This window comes from Oncorhynchus nerka, linkage group LG24 (assembly GCF_034236695.1).
Source record: "Oncorhynchus nerka isolate Pitt River linkage group LG24, Oner_Uvic_2.0, whole genome shotgun sequence".
NCBI classification, from domain to species: domain Eukaryota; kingdom Metazoa; phylum Chordata; class Actinopteri; order Salmoniformes; family Salmonidae; genus Oncorhynchus; species Oncorhynchus nerka.
Genome location: NC_088419.1, coordinates 98000296 through 98015295, shown reverse-complemented (window position 1 = coordinate 98015295; position 15000 = coordinate 98000296). Strand labels below are relative to the sequence as shown.

The window sequence follows — 15000 nt, the reverse complement described above, 5'->3', positions numbered from 1 at the left end:
CTGGGATTTTTGCACATTCTTCAAGGCAAAACTGCTCCAGCTCCTTCAAGTTGGATGGGTTCCGCTGGTGTACAGTAATCTTTAAGTCATACCACAGATTCTCAATTGGATTGAGGTCTGGGCATTGACAAGGCCATTTCAAGATTTTTAAATGTTTTCTGTTAAACCACTCGAGTGTTGCTTTAGCAGCATGCTTAGGGTCATTGTCCTGCTGGAAGGTGAACCTCCATCATTCCTTAAATTCTGACCAGTTTCCCAGTCCCTGCCAATGAAAAACATCCCCACAGCATGATGCTGCCACCACCATGCTTCACTGTGGGGCTGGTATTCTCGGGGTGATGAGAGGTGTTGGCTTTGCGCTAGACATAGCATTTTCCTTGATGGCCAAAAAGCTCAATTTTAGTCTCATCTGACCAGAGTACCTTCTTCCATATGTTTGGGGAGTCTCCCAGATGCCTTTTGGCGAACACCAAACGTGTTTGCTTATTTTGTTCTTTAAGGAACTGCTTTTTTATGGCCACTCTTCCATAAAGCCCAGCTCTGTGGAGTGTACGGCTTAAAGTGGTCCTATGGACAGATACTTCAGTCTCCTCTGTAGAGCTTTGCAGCTTTTTCAGTGTTATCATTGATCTCTTTGCTGCCTCTTTGATTTTTGTTGACTGGTCCATGAGTTTTGGTGGGCGGCCCTCTCTTGACAGGTTTGTTGTGGTGCCATATTCTTTACATTTTTTAACAATGGATTTAATGGTGCTCCATGGGATGTTCAAAGTTTCAGATATTTTTTTTATAACTCACCCTGATCTGTACCTCTCCACAACTTTGTCCCTGACCTGTTTGGAGAGCTCCTTCGTCTTCATGGTGCTGCTTGCTTGGTGGTGCCCCTTGCCTAGTGGTGTTACAGACTCTAGGGCCTTTCAGAACAGGTGTTTATATACTGAGATCATGTGATACTTAGATTGCACACAGGTGGATTTTATTTAACTAATTATGTGACTTCTGAAGGTACTTGGTTGCACCTGATCTTATTTAGGGGCTTCATAGCAAAGGGGGTGAATACATATGCACTTTTAATTATGTTTTCATTTCACTTCACCAATATAGACTATTTTTGTATGTCCATTACATGAAATTCAAATAAAAATATATTAAAATGACAGGTTGTAATGCACCAAAATAGGAAAAACACCAAGGGGGACAAATACATTTGCACTTTAGGACTAATTGACTTATAGAGAGCAGAGAGAATGCTTGGAGCAAGTGATTGGTTCAATTACAAAGTCACATGACATATCAAATGTTTTTTGTCAGATGCGCAGAATACAACAAGTGAAGACCTTACCGTGAAATGCTTACTTACAAGCCCTTTACCAACAGTGCAGTTCAAGAGTTAAGAAAATATTCATATTTAATCCAACAACGACGAGACAACCTAGAAGTCAGAGTCCTGGCAGTGTGGTGCCAGGACAACAACCTCTCCCTCAATGTGAGCAAGACAAAGGAGCTGATCGTGGACTACATGAAAAGGAGGGCCGAACAGGCCTCCATTAACATCAATGGAGCTGTAGTGGAGCAGGTCGAGAGTTTCAAGTTCCTTGGCGTCCACATCACCAACAAACTATCATGATCCAAACACACCAAGACAGTCGTGAAGAGGGCACAACAAAACCTTTTCCCCCTTTGGAGAAAATATTTGGCATGGGTCCCCATATCCTCAAAACGTTCTACAGCTGCACCATCGAGAGCATCCTGACCAGTCACCGCCTGGTATGGCAACTGTTCAACACCATAAGGCGTTACAGAGGGTAATGTGTATGGCCCAGTACATCACTGGGGCCAAGCTTCCTGCCATCCAGGACCTCTACACCAGGTGGTGGTGTGTACGGCCCAGTACATCACTGGGGCCAAGCTTCCTGCAATCCAGCCCTTCCCAGGTGGTGGTGTGTACCATCCAGGATCTCTATAGCAGGTTAACCAGGTGGTGGTGTGTACGGCCCAGTACATCACTGGGGCCAAGCTTCCCAGCAATCCAGTACATCACTGGGGCTATACCAGGTGGTGGTGTGTACGGCCCAGTACATCACTGGGGCCAAGCTTCCTGCCATCCAGGACCTCATATACCAGGTGGTGGTGTGTACGGCCCAGTACATCACTGGGGCCAAGCTTCCTGCCATCCAGGACCTCTATACCAGGTGGTGGTGTGTACGGCCCAGTACATCACTGGGGCCAAGCTGCATCCTGCCATCCAGACCAGGATATACCAGGTGGTGGTGTGTAGTACATCACTGGGGCCAGTACATCACCAGGTGGTGGCCAAGCTTCCTGCAATCCAGGACCTCTATACCAGATGGTGGTGTGTACAGCCCAGTACATCACTGGGGCCAAGCTGTCTGCAATCCAGGAACTATATAATAGGCGGTGTCAGAGGAAAGCCCATAAAATTGTCAGAGACTCCAATCACCCAAGTCATAGACTGTTTTCTCTGCTACCGCAGGTCAAGCGGTACCAGAGCGCCAAGTCTAGGTCCAGGAGGCTCCTTAACAGCTTCTACCCCCAAGCCATAAGGCTGCTGAATAATTAATCAAATGGCCACCGGGCTATTACATCGACCCCCCTCCATTTGTTTTGTACACTGCTGTTACTTGCTGTTAATTATCTATGCATAGTCACTTTACCCCAACCTACGTGTACAAATTACCTCGACTAACCTCAGTACCGAACATTGACTCAGGTTCACATTGACTCAGTACCTCCTGTATATAGACTCAGTACCTGTACCCCGCACATTGACTGTTCGTTATTGTTATGTCATTTTATTGTGTTAGTTTTTATATTTTACTTCAGTTTATTTAGTTAATATTTTCTTGAACTTGAACTGCGTTGTTAGGGCTTGTAAGTAAGTCGGCGCATGTGACAAATAACATTTGATTTAAAGAACACACACACACACACACAGACACACACACAGACACACACACACACACACACACACAGAGACACACAAACACATCACCACGTTCACCTCCAGACCAAGCTCAACCACCATGTCTTTGTCCCAAATAGCATCCTATTCACTATTCACAGAGTAGTGCACTAAATAGGGAAAAAAAAGCCATTTGGGGCACAGCCCTAGTTGATGCCAGAAGGATCGGGAACTCCAAATGCACTACATGAATCTCTACATGCCACCAGTTCAACATCATCATGTCTGTTAGCTGCATGAGAGATCATAAGACTGGTGACCAACAGTGTATATGACTTTCTGAAGACACGACGAGCAATTAACGAGCAATGAACGTTTGAGACACATGAAAGCCAGTGTAATTTTTTTAAATGGTTAAATAATTGAACAGTGCATCAAAGGTACTTTGCTACTGTGATTCCTGAAATGCCGAGTCTGTTGATGGAGTATTTTTTAAATCTGAAATTATACTTTTGTTACATTGTTCGCTAGCCTAGCTGGTTAGCTAGCTCTCAGTCTCATTGACCACCCAAATGTTGCTAATGCTAGCTAGCCACTTAAGACAACTTGCTTTCTCGAAATGTATGTTAGCTAGCTAAGTTAGCCACTTTATAATACAACCCCCATCTGCTGTAAACATCAGGACACAATTTGAGAGCACTAGTTAGCTCCAAAAGTGGTTAGTAGCTCTGACTGCATGCTGACAGTGCATTCAAAGCCACCCAGTGGCTAACCACACTACAAACATAACTTTACCAGCTTCTCGTGAAGCAATTTCAATGGCAGTGCACCACAACATACCTGAGAGTTTCCTGATTAGCTAGTCTGTGTTTAATTTAATTCTGTGTTAAAAACACAGTTTGAGATCAATATGAGGGGATTTGGCCAGTGGTTCGTTGGGGGAAATGTTGTCCAAGGTTGTAACAGTATTACATCCCAGAGAAATAGAAGTGCGGTGAATGTAAGTAACCCAATTCTATGTTCCTGTAACTGTTAGCTCCGAGGGTGTTGTCAGCAATAATCATATGCACATAGAATTGAATTCCACTGATTCTACTGAAACTGTCTGCCTTAGGAAGAAGCCCACTGTGGACAGCCCACTCAGTACCATTGACTCAAATGTAAATGGCCCTGACATGTCTACCTGTGATCAGCCTCTCAGAATAGCACAAAACCCAGAAAATAACTTAAAATAGCCCATATTAACATATGTAGTCTGAGAAACAAAGGTTTCATAACATCACCTTCATATTCTTCCCATCTCTGAAACACATTTTCCTTTTGATGATTCAGTAGTAGCTATACATGGTTACAGAATATATAGGAAAGATAGATATGCAAATGGAGGAGGTGTTGCCATGTACTGTATTCCTGTTAGGCTGAGAGTGGATTTCCTGTTAGATGCTGTAGCAGTATAGCAGCTAGAGGTTTCATCTACCTAAAGCCTATGCTTCCAGTTATGGACCGGAATGCACCCACCAAGAAACTCACTGTTAGAACTGACAAATTCCCCATGGAGAGATGATGAATTGAAAGATTGTATGACTGAGAGGGATGAGGCAAAGGGAATAGCAAATAAGTCTGACAACGCAGTAGACCTGCAAACATACTGTAAATTGAGAAATCGTGACTAAACTGAAGAAAAAGCAGAGAAGAAACTGTATTATGAAGTAAAGATAATTGATATAAAGATGTTCAACTCTTTTAAACTCTTTCTCACATTAAATTGTGTTTTGGGCAGAACAGATCAGTCAGATCCATCCTTCATTGAGGCCAATGGCTCATTTCATAACAAAACCCTTTGATATTCCCAACCACTTGAAGTTGACAAGATTAGCAAACGTGTGACATGCAGACCAAATAATGAAAGACAAGCACTGTAGTTTTCTGTTCCACAAAGTGGATGTGGAAGAGGTCATTTTTAAAATATATATAAATAAGAACAAGCCACCTGATACTGACAACCTGGATGGTAAATTACCGAGGTTGGTAGCAGAATACATTGCGTCTCCTGTTTGCCACATCTTTAATCTAAGCCTAGAAGATGGAGGGTGCCCTCAGGCCTGGAGGGTGACAAAGGTCAATCTGCTGTCCAAAAATAGCAGAGCACCCCTTTAATGGTTCAAACAGCCGACCAATCAGAGCACCCCTTTAATGGTTCAAACAGCCGACCAATCAGAGCACCCCTTTAATGGTTCAAACAGCCGACCAATCAGAGCACCCCTTTAATGGTTCAAACAGCCGACCAATCAGCCTGTTACCGGTGATAAACAAACTGTTGGAAAAATTAGTGTTTGACCAAATACAATGTTATTTTACAGAAAACATATTAACAACAGACTTTCTGCATGCTTATAGGGAAGGGCACTCCACATGCTCGGCACTGACACAAAAGCCTAATGATTGGCTGAAAGAAATTGATAGTAAGAAGATTGTTCTGTTAAACTTCCGTGCAGCTTTTGATGTCATGGATCAAAACCTATTGCTGAAAAAAATAGGTGTTATGGATTTCCAACCTCCGCCTTATCATGGAGTGAGAGTTACCCATCTTTTAAATTTTTTTAATTTTACCCCCCAATTTTGTGGTATCCAATTGTTAGTATTTACTATCTTGTCTCATCGCTACAACTCCCGTACGGCTCGGGAGAGACGAAGGTCGAGAGCCATGCGTCCTCCGAAACACAACCCAACCAAGCCGCACTGCTTCTTAACACAGCACACATCCAACCCGGAAGCCAGCCGCACAAATGTGTCAGAGGAAACACCGTGCACTCAGCATGCACTGCGCCCGGCCCGCCACAGGAGTCGCTAGTGCGTGATGAGACAAGGATATCCCTACCGGCCAAACCCTCCCTAACCTGGACGACACTAGGCCAATTGTGCATCGCCCCACGGACCTCCCAGTCGCGGCCGGCTGCGACAGAGCCTGGGCTCGAACCCAGAGTCTCTGGTGGCACTGCTTGCACTGCGATGCAGTGCCTTAGACCACTGCGCTTTCCGCGAGGCATGAGAGTTACCTTTCTAATAGAACACAGAGCGTTTTCTTGGAAGCCTCTCTAATGCAAATTGTGTTGAATGTGGCATTACCGCAGGGAAGCCAGGTTGGACCATTATTGCTTTGTTTTTACTAATGACCTTCCACAGAACCTGACCTTCACAGCATTGGGACAGAGGTACAGACTCACAGGAGAAGCATCACGTGTGTGGTGTGTGGTGTGTGGTGTGTGTGTGTGTGTGTGTGTGTGTGTGTGTGTGTGTGTGTGTGTGTGTGTGTGTGTGTGTGTGTGTGTGATAATAGCAGATCCGTAATGCCAGACGTGTTTACCGAGGAGTCTTATTAACTTACAGCTTCCAAACTTAAGAGGACAGGCGTGGGCATCCATGGGGAAGTCCTCTAACTGCATGGGGCATTCTGCTGAGATGGTTAACCTGGAGAGACATCAGAGATTACAAATTATATTGTGATCGTGATTCATTACAATTATTAACCTTTCTGACGCAGGGTTTCCGCTAGCGACCCACCACGACAACATCCGGTGAAATTGCAGAGCGCCAGATTCAAAATACAGAAATAGTCATAATAAACATTCATAAAAAATACAAGTGTTATACATCGGTTTAAAGATTAACTTCTTGTTAATCCTGCCGGTTTGTCAGATTTCAAAAAGGCTTTACGGCGAAAGCATACCATGTGATTATCTGAGGACAGCGTCCCACATACCATGTGATTATCTGAGGACAGCGTCCCACATACCATGTGATTATCTGAGGACAGCGTCCCAGATACCATGTGATTATCTGAGGACAGCGTCCCACATACAAAACCATGAAAAACATGTTCCAACCAAACAGAAAGTCAGAAATAGCAATAAAATAAATTGCTTACCTTTAAAGATCTTCATCTTTCCGCAATCCCAAAGGTCTCAGTTACACAATGAATGGTTGTTTTGTTCAATAAAGTCGTTCTTTATATCCCAAAATTGTCCGTTTGTTTGGCGCATTTGATTCAGAAACACACTGGTTCCAACTCGCCCAACATGCCTACAAAGGATCTAATAAGTTATCTGTAAACTTGGTCCAAACATTTCTAACAACGTTTCTAATCCAACCTCCTAAAATGTAAATAATCAATCAAGTTTAAGACGGGATAAACTGTTTCCAACTCCGGAGAAAAACAACACGGCTCTCATTCACGCGCACCAACAGACTAGAGTCCACCTGAGTGACACTTAGAAAGAATACGACTACTCATTTTTCAACAAAAAAAACATAGAACAATTTCTAAAGACTGTTGACATCTAGTGGAAGCCATAGGAACTGCAATCTGGGTCCTGATAATTCCGCTTCTCCATAGAAAAGAATTGGAAAATCCAATGACCTCAACAAAAAAAAATATTGTCCTCGGGGTTTCGCCTGCCAAATCAGGTCTGTTATACTCAAAGATATTATTTTAACAGTTTCAGAAACTTTAGAGGGTTTTCTATCCAATACTACCATGCATATGCATATCCTAGCTTCCGGGCCTGAGTAACAGGCAGTTTACTTTGGGCACCTCAGTCACCCAAACTTCCGAATACTGCCCTCTAAGAAGTTCTAATTAATCGTCATATCATCAGTTGCTCAACTCCATTTCACCAATGATTCCATTACTATGTCAGAGCACAGTGTTAATAGACTAATTACTGTGTTACTACAAAACCAGAAGAGCAATTTATGCTTTGACATGATTAACCTAGAGACAACATCATGATTATTTTACAATACATCATCGTCATCATCACTAATACAATTTTTATGATAACATTCATCCATGTAGATCACAATGTGTGATATTATATAGAAACAGGAACAAAATCCTGTATTATTTGCCATAACAAGAGGTCAAAACATTTACATCATGGAGACTTCTTGCGTCTTCTGTTAATAAGAATATTTAGAGATAAGAAAGAGACGTTTATTGAGAAGTTTGGGCCCTTTAACACTATAAACCAAATATAGAGCCCTTTAACACTACAAACCAAATATAGAGCCCTTTAACACTACAAACCAAATATAGAGCCCTTTAACACTACAAACCAAATATAGGGCCCTTTAACACTACAAACCAAATATAGGGCCCTTTAACACTACAAACCAAATATAGGGCCCTTTAACACTACAAACCAAATATAGGGCCCTTTAACACTACAAACCAAATATAGGGCCCTTTAACACTATAAACCAAATATAGGGCCCTTTAACACTACAAACCAAATATAGGGCCCTTTAACACTACAAACCAAATATAGGGCCCTTTAACACTATAAACCAAATATAGGGCCCTTTAACACTATAAACCAAATATAGGGCCCTTTAACACTACAAACCAAATATAGGGCCCTTTAACACTATAAACCAAATATAGGGCCCTTTAACACTATAAACCAAATATAGGGCCCTTTAACACTATAAACCAAATATAGGGCCCTTTAACACTATAAACCAAATATAGGGCCCTTTAACACTATAAACCAAATATAGGGCCCTTTAACACTACAAACCAAATATAGGGCCCTTTAACACTATAAACCAAATATAGGGCCCTTTAACACTATAAACCAAATATAGGGCCCTTTAACACTACAAACCAAATATAGGGCCCTTTAACACTACAAAACAAATATAGGACCCTTTAACACTACGTCGCTCTGGATAAGAGCGTCTGCTAAATGACTTAAATGTAAATGTAATAGGGCCCTTTAACACTACAAAACAAATATAGGGCCCTTTAACACTACAAAACAAATATAGGGCTCTTTAACACTATAAACCAAATATAGGGCCCTTTAACACTATAAACCAAATATAGGCCCTTTAACACTATAAACCAAATATAGGGCCCTTCAACACTATAAACCAAATATAGGGCCCTTTAACCCTATAAAGACTCCACAAGTGGTCTCCTGATGTAGTTTAAGTGTTGTTGTGGACTTACAACATCCAATATTAGTTGGTTTCTATTTTTTTTCAGTGTGATTTTGAGAGCAAAAACATGAAAACAAATGGGTTGGCGGGTTGGCGCCCCCCCCCCTGGGTTGTGCCGTGGCGGAGATCTTTGTGGGCTATACTCGGCCTTGTCTCAGGATGGTAAGTTGGTGGTTGAAGATATCCCTCGAGTGGTGTGGGGGCTGTGCTTTGGCAAAGTGGGTGGGGTTATATCCTTCCTGTTTGGCCCTGTCCGGGGCCACAGTGTCTCCTGACCCCTCCTGTCTCAGCCTCCAGTATTTATGCTGCAGTAGTTTATGTGTCGGGGGGCTAGGGTCCGTTTGTTATATCTGGAGTACTTCTCCTGTCCTATCCGGTGTCCTGTGTGAATTTAAGTATGCCCTCTCTAATTATCTCTTTCTCTCTTTCTTTCTCTCTCTCGGAGGACCTGAGCCCAAGGACCATGCCTCAGGACTACCTGACACGATGACTCCTTGCTGTCCCCAGTCCACCTGGCTGTGCTGCTGCTCCAGTTTCAACTGTTCTGCCTGTGATTATTATTATTTGACCGTGCTGGTCATTTATGAACATTTGAACATCTTGGCCATGTTCTGTTTTAATCTCCACCCGGCACAGCCAGAAGAGGACTGGCCACCCCACATAGCCTGGTTCCTCTCTAGGTTTCTTCCTAGGTTTTGGCCTTTCTAGGGAGTTTTTCCTAGCCACCATGCTTCTACGCCTGCATTGCTTGCTGTTTGGGGTTTTAGGCTGGGTTTCTGTACAGCACTTTGAGATATCAGCTGATGTACGAAGGGCTATATAAATACATTTGATTTGATTTGATTTGAAATGGGAAAAACAGAAAACTGGAAAAAAAAACATTTTAGCTCAAATACAGCTCTTCTCTCTTTTTTTCTCCCTCTTTATCCCTGTCTATCTCTGTCATTTGCTCACTCAATAAATCATAGGTGGATTTTAGTTGGAATGCCATGTGATCTCATGGGAACAGCATTCCAAGAGTGATGTGTATGTCCAGCTGTATCAAAACAGCGTAACAGTTAACAGTTAACCCACTGTTCCCAGGCCGTCATTGAAAATAAGAATTTGTTCTTAACTGACTTGCCTGGTTAAAAAAAGGTAAAAATAAAAATATATGAACATTTTGTTCCAATAAATCTTCAAATGTAATCGGACATCGATCATTTGTGGTTTTAATCTAAGTTCCTTTTGTAAAACATTGGAGTAAGAATCCCCGCAGGAAATGTGCAGTAGAGGAGAGGACACACGTCTGGTAAATGAAGTATTTGCTCAGATATTGAGCCGACGCATTGATTGGTTCTTTCAAACATATTTTTTTAAGGTTGAGACCTTATGTTGTTTTTGGATTGGAAAATTCAACAGTTGAAAACGGAAGGGAGCGTGGGCTCAGGAGGTGTGAGGAAGTGGGGGCTCAGGAGGTGTGAGGCTGTGCTTGTGGGTGTTTGAGTTTGAGTGACAAGGGCACGGAGGGGGCGGGTGCTCAGGGTGTGTGTGGCTGTGGGTGTTTGAGTTTGAGTGAGAAAGGCATAGAGGAGAAACAACCAGTAAAAGCACAGTGCCTTTCATTATCAATACACATCAAAACATTCTTTCCAGAATCTAGGTGTTTGCAAGACTAAATAAGAGCACACCTCCTCAATCTATTGTCCTACACCTCCCTCTAGTGGACTACACAGGAACTACACCTCCCTCTGGTGGGCTACACAGGAACTACACCTCCCTATTGGTGGGCTACACAGGAACTATACCTCCTTCTGGTGGACTACACAGGAACTACACCTCCCTCTGGTGGGCTACACAGGAACTACACCTCCCTATTGGTGGGCTACACAGGAACTACACCTCCCTCTAGTGGGCTACACAGGAACTACACCTCCTTCTGGTGGACTACACAGGAACTACACCTCCCTCTGGTGGGCTACACAGGAACTACACCTCCCTCTGGTGGGCTACACAGGAACTACACCTCCCTGTGGGCTACAAGAATGTATCTCTAGTGGGCTACAAAGACACAGAACCCTCTGGTGGACTAAAAACATACAGGCTGGAAGAATGTATCTTATGATGTAAAAAGACACAGAACACTGGTAAGGCAAAATAATGGACAGGCTATTCCAAGTGATTTGAGTGGCTGTGAATAGAGCCACTAGGCTGTGAATATAGCCCTAGCCTGTGAATAGAGCCCCTAGGCTGTGAATAGAGCCCCTAGGCTGTAAATAGAGCTCCTAGGCTGTGAATAGAGCCCATAGGCTGTAAATAGAACCCCTAGCCTGTGAATAGAGCCCCTGGGCTGTGAATAGAGCCCCTAGGCTGTGAATAGAGCCCCTGGGCTGTGAATAGAGCCACTAGGCTGTGAATAGAGCCCATAGGCTGTGAATAGAGCCACTAGGCTGTGAATAGAGCCCATAGGCTGTAAATAGAACCCCTAGCCTGTGAATAGAGCCCCTGGGCTGTGAATTGAGCCCCTAGGCTGTGAATAGAACCCCTAGGCCGTAGTTATCCCAAAGTGATTTGAAATCCCAACAGTGGGTGCAGAGCTGCGTGATAGCCAACCACAGCTAAACATTGGTGCTCTGTTAGCAGATCACTAAATTGACTGTTCCTGAATCAGCTTTTGAAACACGTCAAGGATTTTCTATTTCATCTCCTTTAAGGAGTGTCAATAGCATTCCTTCAGCTCTTCCACTTTCAATTATCTCATTACAAAACCAACCTTCTCTGCAATTATTTTTTTTTGCTGATTACATTGACAGTGTTGACCATGGCTGGGTTGGAAAGTGTTTTTTTAAATGGATGTTCGTCTGAGATCAATCCGTGCCTGGGTAAGAAGAGGGGCATGTTAACAGAAGATTCTCTGGTCATTAGCAGGAAGTTTATGCAGAGCCACAAAACAATAGCAGGTTAGCGTTTTGTCATCATGAATCTAGTTCTGGAGGCAGCTCTGAACCTAACCCTAACCTTAACCATAACTTTAACCAAACTGCACACTAACCTTAATTAAATTAAGACCAAAAAAAGCATTTTTTTTTTTGTTTTCATGAATTTTTGAAAGTATAAACAGTATTTTACTATTTATTTTATTTATTTATTTTTAAATCTGAATGTTTTTAAAATCTGAATCATTATATACATTATATATTATACACACTATACCCTATGAACCCTCATCTAAAGTAGTGCACTACATAGGGAATAGGGTTCTATACGGCTCTGGTCTAAAGTAGTGCTCTATATAGGGAATAGGGTGCTGTACGGCTCTGGTCTAAAGTAGTGCTCTACATAGGGAATAGGGTTCTATACGGCTCTGGTCTAAAGTAGTGCTCTATATAGGGAATAGGGTGCCGTAGGGCTCTGGTCCAAAGTAGTGCACTACATAGGGAATAGGGTTCTATACGGCTCTGGTCTAAAGTAGTGCTCTATATAGGGAATAGGGTGCCGTAGGGCTCTGGTCCAAAGTAGTGCACTACATAGGGAATAGGGTTCTATACGGCTCTGGTCTAAAGTAGTGCTCTATATAGGGAATAGGGTGCCATAGGGCTCTGGTCCAAAGTAGTGCACTACATAGGGAATAGGGTTCTATACGGCTCTGGTCTAAAGTAGTGCACTATATAGGGAATAGGGTGCCATAGGGCTCTGGTCTAAAGTAGTGCACTACATAGGGAATAGGGTTCTATACGGCTCTGGTCTAAAGTAGTGCTCTATATAGAGAATAGGGTGCCGTAGGGCTCTGGTCTAAAGTAGTGCACTATATAGGGAATAGGGTTCTATACGGCTCTGGTCTAAAGTAGTGCTCTATATAGGGAATAGGGTTCTATACGGCTCTGGTCTAAAGTAGTGCTCTATATAGGGAATAGGGTGCCGTAGGGCTCTGGTCTAAAGTAGTGCTCTATATAGGGAATAGGGTTCTATACGGCTCTGGTCTAAAGTAGTGCTCTATATAGGGAATAGGGTGCCATAGGGCTCTGGTCTAAAGTAGTGCACTACATAGGGAATAGGGTTCTATACGGCTCTGGTCTAAAGTAGTGCTCTATATAGGGAATAGGGTGCCATAGGGCTCTGGTCTAAAGTAGTGCACTACATAGGGAATAGGGTTCTATACGGCTCTGGTCTAAAGTAGTGCTCTATATAGGGAATAGGGTGCCATAGGGCTCTGGTCTAAAGTAGTGCACTATATAGGGAATAGGGTTCTATACGGCTCTGGTCTAAAGTAGTGCTCTATATAGGGAATAGGGTTCTATACGGCTCTGGTCTAAAGTAGTGCTCTATATAGGGAATAGGGTGCCGTAGGGCTCTGGTCTAAAGTAGTGCTCTATATAGGGAATAGGGTTCTATACGGCTCTGGTCTAAAGTAGTGCTCTATATAGGGAATAGGGTGCCGTAGGGCTCTGGTCCAAAGTAGTGCACTACATAGGGAATAGGGTTCTATACGGCTCTGGTCTAAAGTAGTGCTCTATATAGGGAATAGGGTGCCGTAGGGCTCTGGTCTAAAGTAGTGCTCTATTTAGGGAATAGGGTGCTATTGTGCCCTAACCTGCAGACCACATTGCTCCGCCTTTAACATGTTCAATCTCTCCCTAGAATGTCATGAAGTCCCCAAGTTGTTGAAATCACCATTTGTCCTCCCTCTTTTGAGTTGGTATCTACTGAATAACTGTTGGCCCATACCAAAGTTGGATTTTTTGGGGGGGCCAAAGTATTGGCGTCGCTAGTCAATTAGAAGGAGCTTGTCTACTTCCAGGAAAAGTATATTTTGAGTAGGATGGACTCGGGTTTTCATTCTAGCCACAGCACTGTTACAGCAATGTTTACATCTGTGGATTATATTGACTGGATACTGTGTTCATAGACTTGACCAGCCTGTCTTGGTGCAGAGACTGAAGTGTGTTGGGATGATGTGTGATCTATATAGTGGTGTTGGCTGGTCTCCACACCACTGTGATCTATATAAGTGGTGCTGGTCTCCACACCACTGTGATCTATATAGTGGTGTTGGCTGGTCTCCACACCACTGTGATCTATATAAGTGGTGCTGGTCTCCACACCACTGTGATCTATATAGTGGTGTTGGCTTGTCTCCACACCACTGTGATCTATATAGTGATGTTGGCTGGTCTCCACACCACTGTGATCTATGTAGTGGTGTTGGCTGGTCTCCACACCACTGTGATCTATATAGTGATGTTGGCTGGTCTCCACACCACTGTGATCTATATAGTGGTGTTGGCTGGTCTCCACACCACTGTGATCTATATAGTGGTGTTGGCTGGTCTCCACACCACTGTGATCTATGTAGTGGTGTTGGCTGGTCTCCACACCACTGTGATCTATGTAGTGATGTTGGCTGGTCTCCACACCACTGTGATCTATATAGTGGTGTTGGCTGGTCTCCACACCACTGTGATCTATGTAGTGATGTTGGCTGGTCTCCACACCACTGTGATCTATGTAGTGATGTTGGCTGGTCTCCACACCACTGTGATCTATATAGTGGTGTTGGCTGGTCTCCACACCACTGTGATCTATGTAGTGATGTTGGCTTGTCTCCACACCACTGTGATCTATGTAGTGATGTTGGCTGGTCTCCACACCACTGTGATCTATATAGTGGTGTTGGCTGGTCTCCACACCACTGTGATCTATATAGTGGTGTTGGCTGGTCTCTACACCACTGTGATCTATATAAGTGGTGCTGGTCTCCACACCACTGTGATCTATATAAGTGGTGCTGGTCTCCACACCACTGTGATCTATATAAGTGGTGCTGGTCTCCACACCACTGTAATCTATATAGTGGTGTTGGCTGGTCTCCACACCACTGTGATCTATATAGTGGTGTTGGCTGGTCTCCACACCACTGTGATCTATATAGTGGTGTTGGCTAGTCTCCACACCACTGTGATCTATATAAGTGGTGCTGGTCTCCACACCACTGTGATCTATATAGTGGTGTTGGCTGGTATCCACACCACTGTGATCTATATAGTGGAGTTGGCTGGTCTCCACACCACTGTGATCTATATAGTGGTGTTGGCTGGTCT

At 43.4% G+C, this 15000-nt stretch overlaps 1 protein-coding gene across 1 annotated transcript in view; it reads right to left on the bottom strand.

The window, feature by feature from the left end:
* LOC115126295 (gamma-aminobutyric acid receptor subunit alpha-5-like) overlaps positions 1–15000 on the bottom strand; it is a 129454-nt gene that overhangs the window by 91060 nt on the left and 23394 nt on the right. Inside the window, exon 5 of the mRNA XM_065009374.1 lies at positions 6306–6388. Coding sequence (XP_064865446.1) covers positions 6306–6388 — 83 coding nt within the window. The remainder of the gene's footprint in view (positions 1–6305; positions 6389–15000) is intronic.